This window comes from Stigmatopora argus, chromosome 7 (assembly GCF_051989625.1).
Source record: "Stigmatopora argus isolate UIUO_Sarg chromosome 7, RoL_Sarg_1.0, whole genome shotgun sequence".
Lineage (NCBI taxonomy): Eukaryota > Metazoa > Chordata > Actinopteri > Syngnathiformes > Syngnathidae > Stigmatopora > Stigmatopora argus.
The window spans coordinates 7,313,350-7,331,658 of record NC_135393.1 but is presented as its reverse complement, the minus strand read 5'-3'; the positions used below and the strand labels follow the sequence as shown (position 1 = coordinate 7,331,658).

The 18,309-nt window shown below is 37.0% G+C and overlaps 1 protein-coding gene across 5 annotated transcripts; it reads right to left on the bottom strand.

Annotated features, from left to right (window-relative positions):
- Window positions 1–2,927: 2,927 nt before the first annotated feature.
- Window positions 2,928–18,015, bottom strand: ern2 (endoplasmic reticulum to nucleus signaling 2). Of its 5 annotated transcripts, none has more exons than XM_077605628.1 (24): window positions 17,764–18,015; window positions 16,512–16,629; window positions 15,813–15,846; window positions 15,671–15,743; window positions 15,533–15,605; window positions 14,591–14,713; window positions 14,420–14,521; window positions 11,741–11,800; window positions 11,442–11,664; window positions 10,478–10,556; window positions 10,170–10,320; window positions 9,607–9,749; window positions 9,087–9,263; window positions 8,163–8,307; window positions 7,888–7,986; window positions 7,741–7,831; window positions 7,491–7,680; window positions 7,268–7,364; window positions 6,092–6,291; window positions 5,862–6,009; window positions 5,431–5,558; window positions 4,622–4,745; window positions 3,891–3,958; window positions 2,928–3,802 (listed from the first exon to the last, which is right to left on the bottom strand). In XM_077605628.1, the coding sequence occupies exons 1-24, from the start codon at window positions 17,821–17,823 to the stop codon at window positions 3,620–3,622; spliced, it is 2,889 nt and encodes a 962-aa protein (XP_077461754.1). In that variant the 5' UTR covers window positions 17,824–18,015; the 3' UTR covers window positions 2,928–3,619. The 5 variants fall into 5 exon arrangements, with proteins under 5 accessions (XP_077461754.1, XP_077461755.1, XP_077461756.1 ...); XM_077605629.1 differs by having other exon boundaries at window positions 7,741–7,828; XM_077605630.1 differs by having other exon boundaries at window positions 17,768–18,015.
- Between the last annotated feature and the right edge of the window lie 294 nt (window positions 18,016–18,309).

Genomic DNA, 18,309 nt, shown 5'->3' with positions numbered 1-18,309 from the left:
TTTGCTGTACTCTCGGTTTCTGTCTTTTTCATCAATTAAAAAAAACACTGCAAAAAAGGGACAAAATGAAAACAGCAAAAACAATTTCAGCTGTTCGTTTGATGTTTCGTGACCTTCGAGTTTTTCATAAATAACCAGAATTTTGTGGTTTTCACGAAAAAAATTGAAATATCGCCAAAAACTGGTAGAAAATGCGCAAACTATCTAATTTCCCCGATTTGTGGTGGGCTTAGCAGTGTTTTGCCTTTTTTTGTATGAAAACTATTTTTCTCTATGATTTTCCATGTTTCCTCGAAAATATTCTAACTTTCTATGAAAAAACGTTTAAATTTAATATTGTACTTACTATTTAAAAAGGAATATTTTCATTTTAGGGGGAAGACAAATATTTCACACAATCACATGTAGAGCCGCCTCATGTTGTAGGGGTTCACTCACCTGACTTCGGTGCAGCCAGGCGCGGGCTCAATTCCCGCTGCTGGCGGTATGATTGTGAATGCAAATGGTCGTCTCTCTCTCTGTGTGCCCTACGACTGACTGGCGACCAGTCTATGGTGTAGTCTGCCTTTTGCCCAAAGTCTGCTGGGATAGGCTCCAGTAGCCCCCGCAACCCTTATGAGGATGTGTGGCAAGAAAAATGAATGAATGAATCAACGAATAATCACATGCATTCTCATTGCTTTATAAATAATGTGTATCTGTAAGTAGGTCATTTATCTATCGTTTAGTTTGTAGTTAGGAAGTCCTTTGGAATTTGGAATGCTGGCTTTGTTCTTGACTCTTGAGATAGGCAAGGGAAGATGGCACCTTTTGTTCTCAACTCATCTCCTTTTTTGGTAAAGCTTGCTTCAGGATATGTCTTGAGTGACACCCACTTGTTTATTTGCATGTAGTCTTAAAAGTGGATTGCCTTGGGAGCGGGGCCCTCCTTCCAACCCAGAAACCGGGAGAGTGGGCCAAGAGTAGTCTGTGTAGACTAAATGTTCTGTCTCTGTGTTGTTTTATTTTGTGTTATTTTTCTGTTCTGTTTCACTACGTTTTATTGTCTTGGAAACAAGTTTTTACCTTCCTCTGTCCACTTGAGAGAATTAAAGAATTTGCAATTAGAAGAGGGCGGCCTGGCTGTTTATTGCAGCACAAAAAAAGGCATCTTCTACAGACTCCTAGCAATACTTTCACCTAGGGCACTTAGTCACCGAGGGTGGTCTCTGCTTTCTTATTACTGTGCTTCACCTTGTGAGTAATTGATCCCCATGCTGCTACTCGACTGGAGTCAATGGCTAAATCGTTGATTATTCTGCACACACAAGAGAAAATATAGCGCACAACCAATCTTTTCAACATGGTTCATTAGCTGATGATTTGATCATGAAATTACTCTGGTTGCATCCCCGCTTTCACAAAAAGTGAGACATTGTCCTCTGTTGGCCAACATACACTAATGCAACTTAAACTATAAAACACTTAAAAAGCCATCACCTGTTCTAAAAATGTTAAAAGGTTTCAGCTTTGACGTTTTCAAACACGATCCTTATTTATTCCCCTCTCACATTTACAAAAAGTATCATTCAGTGGATCACTGTTTTTCCCATAGGAACACAAAAGCTCGGGTGTATATAGTAAAAATAATCACAGAGGCCTCACTTTAATGATAAGTGGTCTCCAAGGTGAACACAAAAAACTTAATATGTGAAAAGCAAAACAAACAAAAAGCAATTGTCTGTTTATAGCTTATCACATGACTTTATTACCAGTTTTTCCATTAGGAGAACTTAAAGAATCTTGGCAAATTTGTCACTTTCAGAGAATGACTCAACACAGCTGCATTATGTTCACAATTAAAGCCAAAGGTCACTTTTTTTTAAATGTAATAAAATGCTATACAAAACACCATTGGCGCCTCACTGAATGCTCTAAAATAATGTCTTATCCAAATATTAAAAATATATCACTAAATTCAAGTTTTTTAAAGTGAATGGCACGCCTCAGAGATCATAATTACAGGCACACCAGGATGGCGAATGAGAATAGAATTACAAATTCTCCCCTCAAATCCATCAATGAAATGAAGAATACTTGAACCCCACAGTACTTGTACGGTGATATAGAGTACTGCGATGAAGTATTTTGTCCTTTACCAATTCCTGTGTTTGCATATTTATCATGCACAAAGGTTTCCGTTCATTAATCTAATTTTACTGTCACACAGACAACCCAGGTTTTTATTTAAAATACAGTTTCTAAATGACAATATTCGATACCAAGGGGGAAAATGACAAATTTATTAGGTCTATGTGAGAAAGTATAATTGGCGCAGGTTTACAGCCTCAGAACCAGCACAACTCTACCAGAAAATCCTTAAGGATTCATTAATTATAAGGGTTTGGATTCGCTATGTCCCAGTTCGGCTTCAAATCCAATTAAGTTGCTGCAGTGTGACCTAAAACGAGTATACCACAAAATATGGCACAGTTGAAAGAATTCTGTAATGAGGGAAGGGGCTAAATTTCTTCAACAGAACTGTGTAACACTCATCACATTCTTACATTGATTTGAGTTATTGCTGACATGGGTGGCACAAATCGTCATTGTTTAAAGTGTGCAATTGTTTTTTCACATAGGTTTGGATTTTCTTAATATATCAATTCTTCATTTAAAAACTGCAATTGTAATTTCTTGGGTTGTCTCTATATGATTTTGAAATTGGTTTGCTGAACAGAAAACTTTTGTGTGTGAAAAATGTGCAAAAAACAACCTAAGAACAATCCTACGAAAAAAGTATGGAAGTGTATTGCTGTCACTGTACAGGTGACTTGGTTGGAAATATCATCCAATAATGTGCTCAGTTCCACACAATAGCATGATAAGTTTGACCTGCACATTTGGCAAAAAAATAAATAAATACTCAGGTCACTAAAGGAGCCTAGTTATGAGCGTCTTCCTGATATATTTATTTCAAGACTAAAAAAAGTTATTTGCTATTTAAGACAAAAAATAGTTGTGATTTATCAAATTAAATGTGATATTTATCACATTAAAAAGTAATCATTTTCACATTTCAATGTGGCAAATTTAAAAAAAATACCACGATGTATTTTAGTACAGCAACTATGCTGCCCCCTATGACCTGAGCCAGAAGGAATTATACTTTTGGCTAATGCAAACTTATTATGTTATTATACAAAAAATATCACATTATTGTGAGTTGAGATTAAATGAAATCGTAAATGTGAATATGTTTCATATTAAAAAGTTATGTTTTGAACACTGGTTGGAGACCCAATTGACATCACAATACATTTTGTCACTTAGTGTTGCTACCTTCAGAACTGCCTAAATTGTTGTTTTCACCACTAAAACTGTTATAATTTGATTATTGCTACAAGTAGCTATAAATACACATTAAAACTGCTTCAAATTCACAAAGACAAATATCCTTTTTCATATTGTAACTGAAAATATAGTTAGAGTGGTTGTTCAGCATTTAAAATTTCCTCTTAGGCCTGTAAAACTAATAAATATAGTATAAAATAAAATAAAATAAAGGTGCCTAATGTTGTAGCTAAATGGAGTAACGGCTTTATAAAAGCGATAACAAGAGATACAATTGGTGTGACTGCTATTCGCAACCGGGAGGCATGTAGTAGGTTTGAAACAGTTTCTCGTTTGCACATACTTCCAGAGCAGCGTGTGTGTGCATCAGTAACAATGGGAACCGAGAGGTGAAGTATCCCACGAAGCCCTGAGGCAGCTCTCCGAGGCTTTCCTGCAAATCGGGCGACAGCTCGTGGTAATGATGCTTCTGTAGAACAAAAAAACAAGCCGAGAAGACGTAAAGTCAAAGTAAAAAGAGTTGTGAGGTGGCGCAATAAAGAACTAAGGAGTCACACCTTGTTCCTCAAAGCCCTCAGCAGGTCTCGCACTGAATTGCCTTTGTACCGTCTGAAACGTCTCAGGTCTAAGAAGGGAAATAAAAATAAGAAGCATGTAAGGGACCTTTAAAGCAGCGGTTGTGAAATACTTTATAAGTTTCACCTCAAGGAATACTTTGCTCTCCACTATCAGGGCCACATTGACTTATTGGCTGGTATTAATTTGGGGGGGAAAAAAATAATAAAAAATTGTAGACTCAAGTCTTGTGGTAACTAAGAATTTGGGGGAGTCCTATTTTTGAATTTAGAGCCTATACTTTAAACGTTAAACTGTATTTCCATCCAGGATTTAACACTTTATAAACACGGACATTGACACGAGTATCAATTTATAACCATGTAAACCAGAAATGATTAACAATTACAAGTTCATCCAACAAAGCCAATATTGTACAATAACAAGCAGAATAATTGAATGCTCATTGAGGTGGCAGAAATTTTGTAAATTGTGACTCTCGTGAGTTTAAGTGGTACAGATATGAATGGATAGTTGGACAGTATAAAATCATTTCAAGCAAATTTTGACATTTATCCACAATAATAAATGTAAGTGAATAAAGGTAAATTGTTTGTTGACTATAGATTTGATATATTTTGCACAATTTAACCCCTCAAAATGTCATTCAAACCGTAACAATTTTCAAAGGCACAATGTTAGAGCCTCCACTGTAGATGTATTTGCATCCTACCCTTCTGAAGGGGCACTGAGATGTGCAGCCTCCAGTTAGTCCGGATCACTCCTCGGCGGTTGCTTTCAAGATTAACCATAATCTCACTATCCAGTGGTTCATTCTCAATTCGGTCACTGACATCCTGTGTGAAGAAACATGCACAGAAACTTTTATGGGTAAAAAGACAAGTGATTTTAAAAGATTCCCCCTGAGTTCCAGAAAACAAAGTCGCCTTTTATTTTGTTTTTGTGCAACAAAATAAAATGAAATCCTGTCTACAGAACAAATTTAATGAGATCTATCATGTTTACTCTGAATTGCTTTCAAATGCTAATTTAAAATGTATTGTTTTGTTCCATTACTAAAACAGTGTCGATGAATGGATGTTATAGATACTGATTATTTATGATCCAAAGAATATCTATATTCTAATTCAGTTTTTTTAACAGGGCTTTTCTCATTTGGGTCAGAATTGGTTTGAGTAGCCATAAATTGTAGTTAAGTAATTGTACTACTATAACAGCAATTCCAGAAATAACTCAATAGCTGAAATCAAAACCTTTTTATCCACCAGGCAGTTGTGCTGACTAAATGATCTACCATTCCATTAAATACTACAGTAGAAAACATAAAAATGATGAAAAAAATGAAATGAATTTTTTGTTGACAGTTAAATTGACTCAACGTTTAGGCAGAGCTGATGGAGACATTTTTATAAACATGTTTTTCCATAAAAGTCAGTTTCCAAATGTTCAGACATGACTCAACAAGGCTAGACTGTTGAACAGGAATTAGTGAGTAAAGAGTGAGTAAATTACAGAACTGACTTGGAAGAAGAGCAGCTGCTTTTTGGGGCTCCAGAAGAAGGGATGTTTGAGCACACGAGCACAGGAGGGGCGGCATGCTGCTTCGGCAGAGATCATCTGCGCGATCAGGTCCTCAGCCACAATGTCTTCTGATGAGGTACAAAATGTCTATAGGTTACTAACTGGAATTGCATCACTTCAGGGCATTCAATAACTGAGCGGAATGCGACTATATTTGGAATAAAACAATACTAATTTGAATACATAAACTAGGAACGGCAATAAAAAGCTTTATGCCTCTTTTATCGAGAAACTTAAGTCATAGTGCAGTGGCAAAATACTGGGCGTGTCCAGTGAGTTAGAATAAAATCTTCAAAATAATTTTAGACTTCCCTCTCAGAAAAAAGACCAAACCAACAGACATACACACATACTGTACCATCCTTCCTCACCGTGTAAATTTTGCATGAAATATGAGAGATGATATTCGCCTGACAGGATTTTCACTTGACGCATCAGATTATCTCCAAATGGGTGTTTACCCCTGCTAAGTACGTAGTAGAAGACACAGCCTGCTGAGAAGATATCCACAGCAGTAGTCTAAAAGAGAAGCAAGAGCACTCAGCGAAATGGTAATTAGGAAATACACTTATAGGATTTGTCAGGAGCGTGGAAGACTCACCAGTTTTTTGCCCGAAATAGACAGCACTAGCTCAGGAGCTATCCAGCCTTCGGTGCCGAGTGCACCCGAGCGAAAGGACAAACTGTTCCGACCATCTTGGATCTTTTTGCACAGCCCAAAGTCAGAAATTAGGGCTCGGACCTTGCCCAGCGTGCCGGGAAAGGAGAGTAGGATATTTCGAGGCTTCAGGTCCCTATGGACTGCATGATGACAACAGAATTTTTTGTCATTCATTGTTTGAAAATTGAACTCAAATAGGACAATCATGGCTTTCGATTTGTACAGATGATGGCATGATTCAGACAACTATACCTAGGACTGGTCACCATTCAAGTTGGTACTCGGACGTTTCGTTGAAAGACGTTTGGTCCCCGGACGTTTGGTCGACCGGACGTTTGGTAGAACGGGTTCGCAAGTCCCGAGGTTTGAGTCACGAGACTTTCATTTGTTTAACCTTAACCCTATTCACGCAATGTTAATAGTCATTAAATCCCTATTCACCCAATGTTAAAATCTATCAATTGCATGTGAACCCGTTCTACCAAACGTCCGTTCTACCAAACGTCCGTTCTACCAAACGTCCGTTCTACCAAACGTCCGTTCTACCAAACGTCCGTTCTACCAAACGTCCGTTCTACCAAACGTCCGTTCTACCAAACGTCCGTTCTACCAAACGTCCGTTCTACCAAACGTCCGTTCTACCAAACGTCCGTTCTACCAAACGTCCGTTCTACCAAACGTCCGTAATACCAAACGTCCGTTCTACCAAACGTCCGTTCTACCAAACGTCCGTTCTACCAAACGTCCGTTCTACCAAACGTCCGGTCAACCAAACGTCCGTTCTACCAAACGTCCGTTCTACCAAACGTCCGTTCTACCAAACGTCCGTTCTACCAAACGTCCGTTCTACCAAACGTCCGTTCTACCAAACGTCCGTTCTACCAAACGTCCGTTCTACCAAACGTCCGGGGATCAAACGTCTTTCGACGAAACGTCCGGTCACGATTCAAGTGCAGGATAGAAATAGAAATAGAAAAAAACACTCACACCATCACCAAATTACTAGCAATGTGCACCATCAATGTAACCATGTTTGTAAACGGGTGTCATAAATCTAGGTCTGAATCAATCATAATTTTGATGTACGTAGTTATACAATGTGTGTTAGTCACAAACCTATATTGAGTGAGTGGAGGTGTAAAAGGCCACATATGGTCTGCTCCAACAAAACAATTGGATTCAGGTCAGGAAAATTAGACGGATCCTCCACATACTGAAGGAAACAGTAAAACAATTCAAAAGAGACTTAAGTGGCATTGTAAAATTATTTGAAGATGGTGAAATTATTCAAGTAATGGCAATATTTATTTTAAAATTCTATTAAGGCAAAAACACTAACCTGCTGGACAGTGGCGGCACACAGCTCAATGGCAATGTAGGTAAAGAGGCTGTCCCTTTCCGTGCAGAAGTACCTGATGACGTTGGGATGAGTGTCAGACTGTCGCAGGAGCTGCACTTCGCGCTCTGCCAACTCGTAACATGTGGGGAGGATTCGCTTTACCGCAGCAGGGCGTCCGTCAAAGTTGCCCCTGCATCAGGTACAATGTGGGGTCCATTGAGTGGGTGTACACAGTAACTCTTAAGCATACCTGAAGACAAATGTTCCTGAGTTGCCATGTCCAAGGGGTTCGGATGTGTTAAAGGATATTTTACCGACGTGTACCTCACTGATTTTTTCTGCTGAGAGAAGAGAGTATAAGTATCAATTTGGGAAGAGAAAACAAATGGGTTGTTACCTGTGGCAGTTTGACAATTTGAGGCGCTACTTTCATTCCCACTGGAATCTCTACTCCTATCAAGGTAAGAAGTAGATTCTGGTAGTGCATGCTGAGAGTCTGGAAAGAAGAGAATAATTAGGGTTAAGGTTCTATCACAGCAGAGATTCAATTCAGTTCAGCACGCCACAGACAGTTTGAAACCAATTTAGCTGATGGTTAGATCACAAGGTGACGCAACATTTTTGGGGCCTGTTACCGTAATAAGAAAGCGTGATAACATTTTGCTTGCTTACCACTTGATGGGTTTGTGCTACTGGAAATTGACAAGTCGGAAGAATCAGGACTGGCTGCTAGTGTATTGCTGTGTGTTTGCTGGACACAAGATTCAAAAATTTCCTGCAGCTTGTGCCACTGAGCCTCTAACTTTGTGGGTACTTGCTGTTAAGAAACAAGATTGAAAAAAATGAAAATGTGAAGCTGAAAAAATAATTTTATTAAAGCCAGCACACACAAAGACAATGAAAATGGTTTTGTCCCAATTTTGCCCCGTATATCTATACATCTATACATCTATACATCTATACATCTATACATCTATACATCTATACATCTATACATCTATACATCTATACATCTATACATCTATACATCTATACATCTATACATCTATACATCTATACATCTATACATCTATACATCTATACATCTATACATCTATACATCTATACATCTATACATCTATACATCTATACATCTATACATCTATACATCTATACATCTATACATCTATACATCTATATATATATATATATATATATATATATATATATATATATATATATATATATATATATATATATATATATATATATATATATATATATATATATATATATATATATATATATATATATATATATATATATATATATATACACATATATACACACACATATATACATATATATATATATATATACATACACATATATATATATATATATATATACACACATATACATATATATATATATATCACACTTCAGGAGAGTCATATTGGCATAATTGTAATGAAACAGAAGCTGCATGTATTACACGTGAGATTTTATGCTGCCAGATGTTTGTTTTTTTTACTTCTACCTCCTCTGTCCCGCCACTGATCAAAAAAGTATGATTTGAAAAATATTGGTGTATAGCAGGTGTATTATTTTACTCACAATGCATGCGAGGGCAAATGCAAGCCATCCTCCAAGTAATATGGTCAGCACAGTCACAGCTAGGTAGTCCTGTGCCACATTCAAATAACACGTAATTGCTGAATTCTGGGGCATTCTCAATCTCTTGTTGCCAACTACTCCAACATCTTTGCCATTGCGCCAGCCTACCGACCAGAACTGGATGAAATAGAACACCGTCATGACATGAGAGGGATGAGAGAATAGTTACATGGCCCTAAGGGTGTTGCTATATGATAACACAAGATCATTAAAGTAGTCAATATGTTGACAATCTAATAAAGCTGAAAGATCATTTAATCCTCTTAATAAGGATTTGGAATGTAGTAATACTACTTGCAAGCTTTATCTGTCTCTTTTGATGAGAGCATCTGAAGAAAATAGTCATCCAAAAAAATTTGAAGAAAGAATAGTGGTAAAGATCACGATTTTACAAAAAAGAACTGTGATATGATCTTTTTGTCTTATCACCCAGTCTTACGTGGCCCAGAAGAGAACTCACATGGTTCTGGTTGTAGCTAGATATGGATGACGATGGAGAAGCAGAAGTTCGCGGAGGAATAACGGCATCACCGAAACGTGGCAAATTGACTCGAAATTCTCTCAGCATAGTGGTGTGCGCTACTGGAGGGAGCTCGTGGTGCCCTGTAATACATTACATTAGATATTTAGAAGGATACATACTCAAGTTGCAAAAATAAGAAAATTGAATGGTACAAATTATTAGTAGTTTCTCTAAATGGCTTGAGTTGCTTTGAGTTTAAGCAAATTTCATTATCTACGGTTAGAATTATCACAGGAGAAATCCCTACATGTAAAGAGCAAGCCTTGAACTTATTTTAAATGCCCATGGGGTTCGATTCAGTGGCAGTGTCTTTAACAACTACAATATTGTGTAAAGGACAATGCAAGACAAACTCAGAAGGACTCATTTTTAAACATTTTCTTTACATTTTCACAGGAATTTGGGGTATTTTACTTTTGTGTAATTCCCTAACCAGTAAAATGAGATTAAATTTGACAATGAAGGTGCCTGGACCTATCCAGCTTGTAGCGATAGTGTACCTATTAATAACCAGTGGTTTTTCCAGCTGTTAGTGCTCCCAGGCGGATAGCGTACATTGGTGGATGGCATGATCTCGCACTCTCCTTGCCCACTGACAGTTACACCAGCCGTCTTTGGACCCTCAATGCGAGCCAATGTCAGTCCCCGAGGCTGGCAAGGAGACACATGGTTTGCTATTGGGTGAGCTCGTCACATCTCGTGCAACACATGGGATATAATATATAATTGTTGTTGCGCAAGTTCAGCAGCAACACATCGAAACATTGACTCAGATGGTCACAGGAAATACATTTGGAATTAGACTCACCACTAAAGAGAAGCCTTGGTGGACAAGGGAAGAGGAAGCATAGAGATGGGAGTCCAGTTTTCCAACGTAAAGAGTGGGCCTGAAAGACAGTAGAAAACAGAACTTTTACCCAGTTACTTAAATGTTATTCAAAATGATTACTCTAATTTACAATTGTCACTGTCTAAATACTTGCTACTAATACTAAATGCTTAAAAAAAAAGAATTTTCTCTAAATTTGAATTACTTGAGTAATTGTTATTTTTTGTATTCTTCAGCCTCCTTCTCAACCCCTGACTGATTCCCATAAACACTGGAAGGAGGCTTATGGTAAATAGAGATGTTCTGAAACATAAATTTGGACTTCCAATTCTGTTCCTATAAGACCTCAATGATTTCAGCCCTCAGTATCTCACCAACCTCTTCCAAATTAACAAACCCTACCAGTCTCAGAACAGGTAAAAGCAGTTGTAGCAGTTCTGTTGTTAACTTGTTGTTTTTGTCATCTATGTGACTAGTTTTAAAATAATTACTCTTTTGTAGTTAGTTTTTTGCCATTTGGGGTTTGTTGTCCCTCATGTGGATTGCTTTGATTTTCTTAAAGGAACATATTAGTTGAGCTGCAAACTATTTTCGTAGCATGTCCATTGAGGGTAAACGGTGTTTCTATTTGAAGGTGAATTTAAACCATTTTCTGGGTATTATAGGCATACCTGTCAACGTCTGCCGATAACTGCCCTTATAAATGATTATGATTCCCCTTACAAACCCCCCAAAAACCTTACAAACACCGTACGAGTCGTACGGTGTTTGTAAGTTTTTTTGGGGGTTTGTAAGGGGAATCATAATCATTTATAAGGGCAGTTATCGGCAGAGGTTGACAGGTATGTATAGGTGTTAAATATACAAGAATGTCAGGTCTGATATTGTGAACCATGTACAGTTATTTGTGTGTGTGAAGTGTGTTTGCGCATCTGACTCTCACACAAGTTGTGTTTGTGCACTGGCTTGCTCCTTCACAAATTGGTAGCTCCATTTCAGAGTGGAGTGGGCATCTGTCTGTTTGCCAGTGAAGGGGGAGGAGTAGGTGAGGTAGCGCAACGTCTCAAGGGCAAGAGACAGGTGTGGGGCGTGTCTCAGTGATTCACCTGAGTAAAGATAGACCCCTACCACAGCTGAGCCATAGTTCTGACTCCACAGAACGTCACCTGGATGACATAATATTGGAATGTCACTCAATCAGAAGAAGTAATCAAGAGCTGTTTTGTCACGATAAGTCCTCACCTGACTCTCTGTCAACAGTAACAACTAGGCCATCACCGCTGGACACAAGATGAGCCATTCCTGGCGCGCAAGACACAAATACTTTAATTTAGTGTGTACTATTTTCATGGAGTCCTATGTGGGGTTGCACTATTATTACATTACAAACAAGGACCATTTTTGCCCCCCAAAAATGTTGCTACAGTAAATTGAGTGTATAAAAGAATTAGATAGGACTTGGTTGTAGCACAGCTGCAACATTAGACTGGGAGAAGTAGAGAGCCACAACAAATGAAAATATGGCAAGATAGACTAACTTACAACAATATAAGTAGGACAAGTTAAACATCCTTCTCATTTCCGGACATCGTTTTTGTTTGAGAAAAATCAGTGGTATAACCGACTACATTATTTAAAGGAGGATTTGCATATAAACAATATTGCCATCACAATAGCCTAGGAAATTTTGGGGTTTTCTGACATCATGCACAAAGGCAGACGATCTGAAATATTTGATTGGCTAAAATGGGTGCTCACGACAATTTCTCTTTATTGACGATTTTCTCCATTCTTGCACAGGAAAAACCTTTATTTCCAATTTTGAAACAAGGTTCATTTAAGTGGGACAAATTTCATTAAAAATGATACATCTACCTAATAATTAATATGCTAACACTATTTTGTGTTGTAAAAAGAAATGAAAATATCTGGAAATCTAAGTTTTTTTGTCATCTACTATTTAATTCCAATTTGTACCAAGTCAGAATTAAGTTACCTTATTTTCACGACTATACGGCGCACTTAAAAGTCTTAAATTTTCTCCAAAATAGACAGGGCGCCTTATAATCCAGTGTGCTTGTAAGATTATATCAGTTTTTGTGAGTATAAAAGCATCGTTCTCATACAAACTGTGAATGGCTGACATGTCAGCATAAACACTCACCAGTCTGACTGATTAATCAATCTTAGTCTTGTGATTGAGTTGACATGTCAGCACAAATACTCAACTGTCCAACACTGATCAATTACTTTTTGCCCTGCAAATGACTGAAACATATCTGTTCAAAGTCCTGCTGACAACTGTCAGTTTTGCCTGTATATAAGACTCACTCACTGGTCATTCAGTGAGAGCTGCAAGGACAACAGACTTTGAGCGATCACGCTGTTTGAGCTCTCCCCATTTCTGCAGTCCGGTAATAAACTTATTTCCTTTCAATTGGTCTCACTCTTTCTTAACCTGCTCCTTACGTTGTTTTTCTGATCTATCATGCTTTATATATGGGCCAATACTAAAATTGTTATCACGATTAAATAAAATAAATCAGTCGATAGGGTACACCATCCTCTACAGCTCTCACAACTACGGCAAGCAGCCCCCGACTCTACTATTTTCCCCGTAGAAAAAGTACTGTGCAGTGACTGCTGGGATATATAGTTCTTTTGTCAATACACCCAGTATGACGGCAAGCACACTAATTTGGTGCTCGCCGTCATTCCGGCTGGATTTACAAAAGAACTCCTGCCGCTAGATGTTGGCGTCAACTGAGCATTCAAAGCTAGACTGCGAACTATATATATATATATATATATATATATATATATATATATATATATATATATATATATATATATTATATATATATAGAACTCCTGCAGGGGGCTGATTGAACCAGTTCCGGAATCGTGAATGGAAGTTTCTGAGACACATGGCCAGAAGAACATTATAAACTGAACACATATATATATATATATATATATATATATATATATATATATATATATATATATATATATATGTGTTCAGTTTATAATATATATATATATATATATATATATATATATATATATATATATATATATATATATATATATATATATATATATATATATATATATATATATATATATATATATATATATATATATATATATATATATATATATATATATATATATATATATATATATATATATATATATATATATATATATATATATATATATATATATATATATATATATATATATATATATATATATATATATATATATATATATATATATATATATATATATATATATATATATATATATATATATATATATATATATATATATATATATATATATATATATATATATATATATATATATATATATATATATATATATATATATATATATATATATATAAATATAATGGATAAATACTGTAGCACATGAATTCTATAATCGTCGTCATTCCCAGTGGAAGTTTCAACTGTGGTCCGAGCTTTCAGGAAGGCAGAAATTACTGACTCGATTAATGACAACTTTTGTGAGATGCCCACCTGTTCAACATGAGTTATTATGCTATTGCTGTGTCACGAAAATACTAATACTTTAACCTTGGAGAAAATAAAAATAAACTGTTGTTTATTTATATTGGGAGTGAATGGAGTTGTCAGAAAACTGATTTGTAATCCAAATAATAAAGTTTGGCTGACTGTTTTGTTGACATTCCCTTTAGCGCAGCACCATCTAATGGGTGCGCCTTTAAATGTGATGCGTCTTGTGTGTGTCAAATACAGAAATAGCACTCGTTACTGACACTGCGCCTTTAAATGCGATGCACCATAGTGTTGTGAAAATACGGTACCATGACAACAAACAAACTTTATTTAATCTAGCTCTAGCAAATAAAGCAGAAGCGATTCTTACTGTAGTCGAGTTTCTCATCATAGGGTGGAGCAGAGTAATCATTGTATGTTGCATTCCATCGCACCTCCTGCTTCTTGGTATCAAACATGGTTACCCTGTACTCTGCAGAATACAAACATAAGGAAGATGATTAAGTGTGAACATTGGTCAGTACGTAAATAAGTGTTTTACCGGTGCGTCCAATGTACATCAGTGGAGTGTTGTTACACATGGAATCAGATGTAGATGTCGTTATACTGGTTTGCTTTGCACCTGTTTCAGGATCCACGACAAACCACACATCCTGCTTTTTGCCTAAAACACACACAGACACACACACAAAATTCACTTATGGATGTATAGCAAGGGTGCAATGTGCATGTTGTTTTCTCAGTAAAGTAATGAAGGTTTGTACAATATTTTGTGTGAGAACTGATTACTTAATGGAAGACTACTTGTTACCTCTAAATTTCCAGTTTGCCAGTAGAGGGCATGAATGCTCTTCAAGTGTGCTTTATCATGTCGCTGTGTTGAGGAACGTTTAATGTGGTGCTCATAGTTTAGTTTTAAATTTTCCATAAGTTTCTTTTAGACTTGATAAATTACCTCCACATAATATTTCAATTGCTTCACAAGACCGAAAAAAAAAAGTTTTCGGTAACTGAAAATGATGCACAAAGCAAACAAACCAGGTCATTAGAAGAAACATTGAAGTCAGTGTATCTGTAATGAATGGCTCTTCACTTTGTTGTAGGTATGAAGTCCATAAGATTCATACATTCTTTAAGTAAACCCTTTGAAATCGGGTTATATACATATTCTGCCATTTTCGATATGTCTACACTCTCAACACATAATGCTGAACCCAAGACTGGCAGACCAAGCTCTGGTGTAACCCTAGTAAAGAACCACTTGTTTGAATAAATTAAACCAGGTTTCTCATGACTCCAGTTTTTCAAGGCTGTATAATCCTCAGTTAATGTCCTGATTAGTACATGAACCACATCTACATATTTTACAAGTTGACATCCTAGCCTTATGTCAAACTCAGACGACGTGCTCCAGTGATTATTTTGACACGTTTGATTTGATGGATGGTTGATAAAATGTTGTCAGCATCAGTGTGCACCTTACCTGTATAGAGGATACCATCAGAACTCCTGCAGGGGGCTGATTGAACCAGTTCCGGAATCGTGAATGGAAGTTTCTGAGACACATGGCCAGAAGAACATTATAAACTGAACACACACAATCTTGCATTTCATCCCCCACCATCAAGCCTTCATTGTGTTTTCCACCAAGGATGTATAAGCTGCCATCGTTGGGGTCTGGGAGAAAACCTTGCCTGTGGAAAGAAAAAAAAACACTATGCTAAGATGCAAATATAGATTATGTGTATATTTGTGTTACTCACTCAGTGATGTTTAAGGGCACTTGAATGACAGGGTCTTGAAATTAAAAAGGAAACACATTAAGAAAATGGTTGTAAATATTCCATAAAAGTAGCTCTTTTTGGTACACAAAGAAGGGCGTGACGGATATTTATCGGTTAAGATTAGACCTAAAATCCTGCACGCACACTCCTATATACAAATGAATGCACAACAACAGTAGTTGCATTTTACTTAAATGAGAGACCCGGCATGTCCACATTCTTTGACATTTTTAAAAAATTCAATGATATTGTAAAACACACAACATCCTTTATTCATAATTTGTGGTTGTAATGGGGCTAAATAATGATTAATTTTATTGACTATATAAATATATATATTTAATGATATAAATTGGCCTATTTGTTGGTTCTTGAGGCAGACCGATGGCCGACTGGTTAGTGCATCAGCCTCACAGTTCTGAAATTGACGGTTCAATCCCAGGTTCGGGCCTTCCTGTGTTCCTGGATTTGCCCCAGGTTGGCTGGCAAACATTTCAGGGTGTCCCCCTTTCTGGTGGCCATAGTTGGCTGGGAAAAGCCTTCAGCACCCCCAATTCCCCCCCTGACCCTTGTGAGGATATGCAGTACAGAAAATGAATGATTGTTGGTTATCGTGAAATTCTACCGCAAAATAACAGCCAATGAAAAAATTTATAGAGGTCGGTCCGTAATACAAACCTTCTCTTAAAGTCCATTTGATTTCTCCTGTTTGTTTGGAGACAGCATGCAGACTGCCATCCAGCGTTGAGATGAACAGAAGTGACTCTGGGAGGGTGACTGTCTTCACCCCCACCACCTGATGGCCATGAAGGAATAATGTGAGTGGATGTGGAACAGAGAAGGGTGTCAGGTATTCTGGGGTTTCTATTCTATAAAATATAGTGAGTTCCTCCTGGAGCAGGATATCCTGAAATAAATGCCTTCTTGAGAGTGTGTTCACCACTCCCATATTTACTGACACTGAATGACAATGATAGTACAAACAGGAGAAGCGGGACCAGATCCTGCTGTAGATACCAAAAATTAAATCATTTAAAGACTTATATGATTTATGCCACCCCTAAAGTTATTGGGCACCATTTATTTTAAAAATTATTAAGACTGTTAGTTACTCAAACAACTGTCAAAATGAGAGTGGAAATTATACATTTTACAAACCGAAGGGCAGCGCGCTGTCACTTGTCTGGCGTTTGAACAAAAAAAAATGTAATGATATTTTGTGGCTTCTGTCTTAGAAGTTAACATCACCTGAAACTTCTCATCATTTCTGTGTAATATTGCACTGCCCCTGGTGGCCAAACCAAGCTGAGGGTGAGGGAGCACATTATTACTGTTGAAATGTTTTTTTTCATTTCAGAGAAAGTCAAAAAACACTGTTGGCTTCAACTAATATTTTGAGGCAGAAAAAATGTAAAAAGTAATCTATTTTTTTCTCCACGAGGTCAGTTTTATTTCTCAAGAGTTCAATTATTTACTATAATTACACACCCAAGACTAGTGTTAAATAAAAATTGCAGTTATGTTTTTTTTCGTATTTCATAATGTCATTTTTTATTTATTCATAAACAAACACTTACATTAAGTACAGTATTATTGTTTTTTTTTTAATAAAACGAGTGTTAAAGTTATAAACTTGTTTATAAGAGAAAAAGAGGCCCGATCTGGATTCCCGCACCAAAAAAATAGAAATTTTAAAAGGTAGTGTCCGACCTTTACTCATTAATTGTACGTACCTTTTATCCTGACAAGGATTGCTAAAATAATAATAAAATTAAAAATATTTTGCTTTGATTTATGTATATTAAGGACATTTTATATAAACCTATAAAAGCCTATTCGACGATCGCTCACTATTAACAGTAGACACAACAGACAAATAATCAAAGAAAGAAGAGAGAAAGAAAGTCAATATAAAAATTAAAAGGTTCACCTGCCATATTTGCCACCAAAGAAGCGGAAGGCACATCAGCGCGCACCGTAACGCCCTCATGACACCCACAAACTGAAGTCAATCCCAAAGGTCGAATTGCCCCCTTGAAACCTCAGGGCGAGTCTCCACAAGTCCGCGGGTTGGCCTCAAAGGGTCCGTGTAACATCACAAGAAGTGGACACTTGTGTTTTTTAAGACAGCGCTGTCATTTTTCACTGATTTGGCAACGCAGCGCAAGAGTCAAGAGGGATTTCCGGGTTGGGAAGTGATGGAGACGTCACAATTTCACGTGGTCCATAGTATTTGGTTTTGTTCACAGCCAATGGGAGAAGCGATATGGTGCCTATGGGCGGGGTTTAAGGAAGCGTCGCGAACACGTGGAAAGTGACAGCAGGGCAGTTGAAAGCGTCATAGTGAGTCGTTTTGTGCAATGGAAAGTAGTGGAGGCAGTCTGCTTTAAATTTGTGACCCCTCTGTAACCCACAAACATTGCCTGACCACAAATCGGCTATTGATTTGCAGTTTTTTCAAATTTTGATCTCAGAA

Coding starts and splice junctions, on each gene's coding strand:
- ern2 (XM_077605628.1), bottom strand. CDS start 17,823: ATGAGGGCGTTACGGTGCGCGCTGATGTGCCTTCCGCTTCTTTGGTGG. Junction 14,522..14,590: donor GATGTACATTGGACGCACCG/GTAAAACACTTA, acceptor TGTATTCTGCAG/AGTACAGGGTAACCATGTTT. Junction 3,959..4,621: donor CTCAGTGCCCCTTCAGAAGG/GTAGGATGCAAA, acceptor TTCCCTTCTTAG/ACCTGAGACGTTTCAGACGG.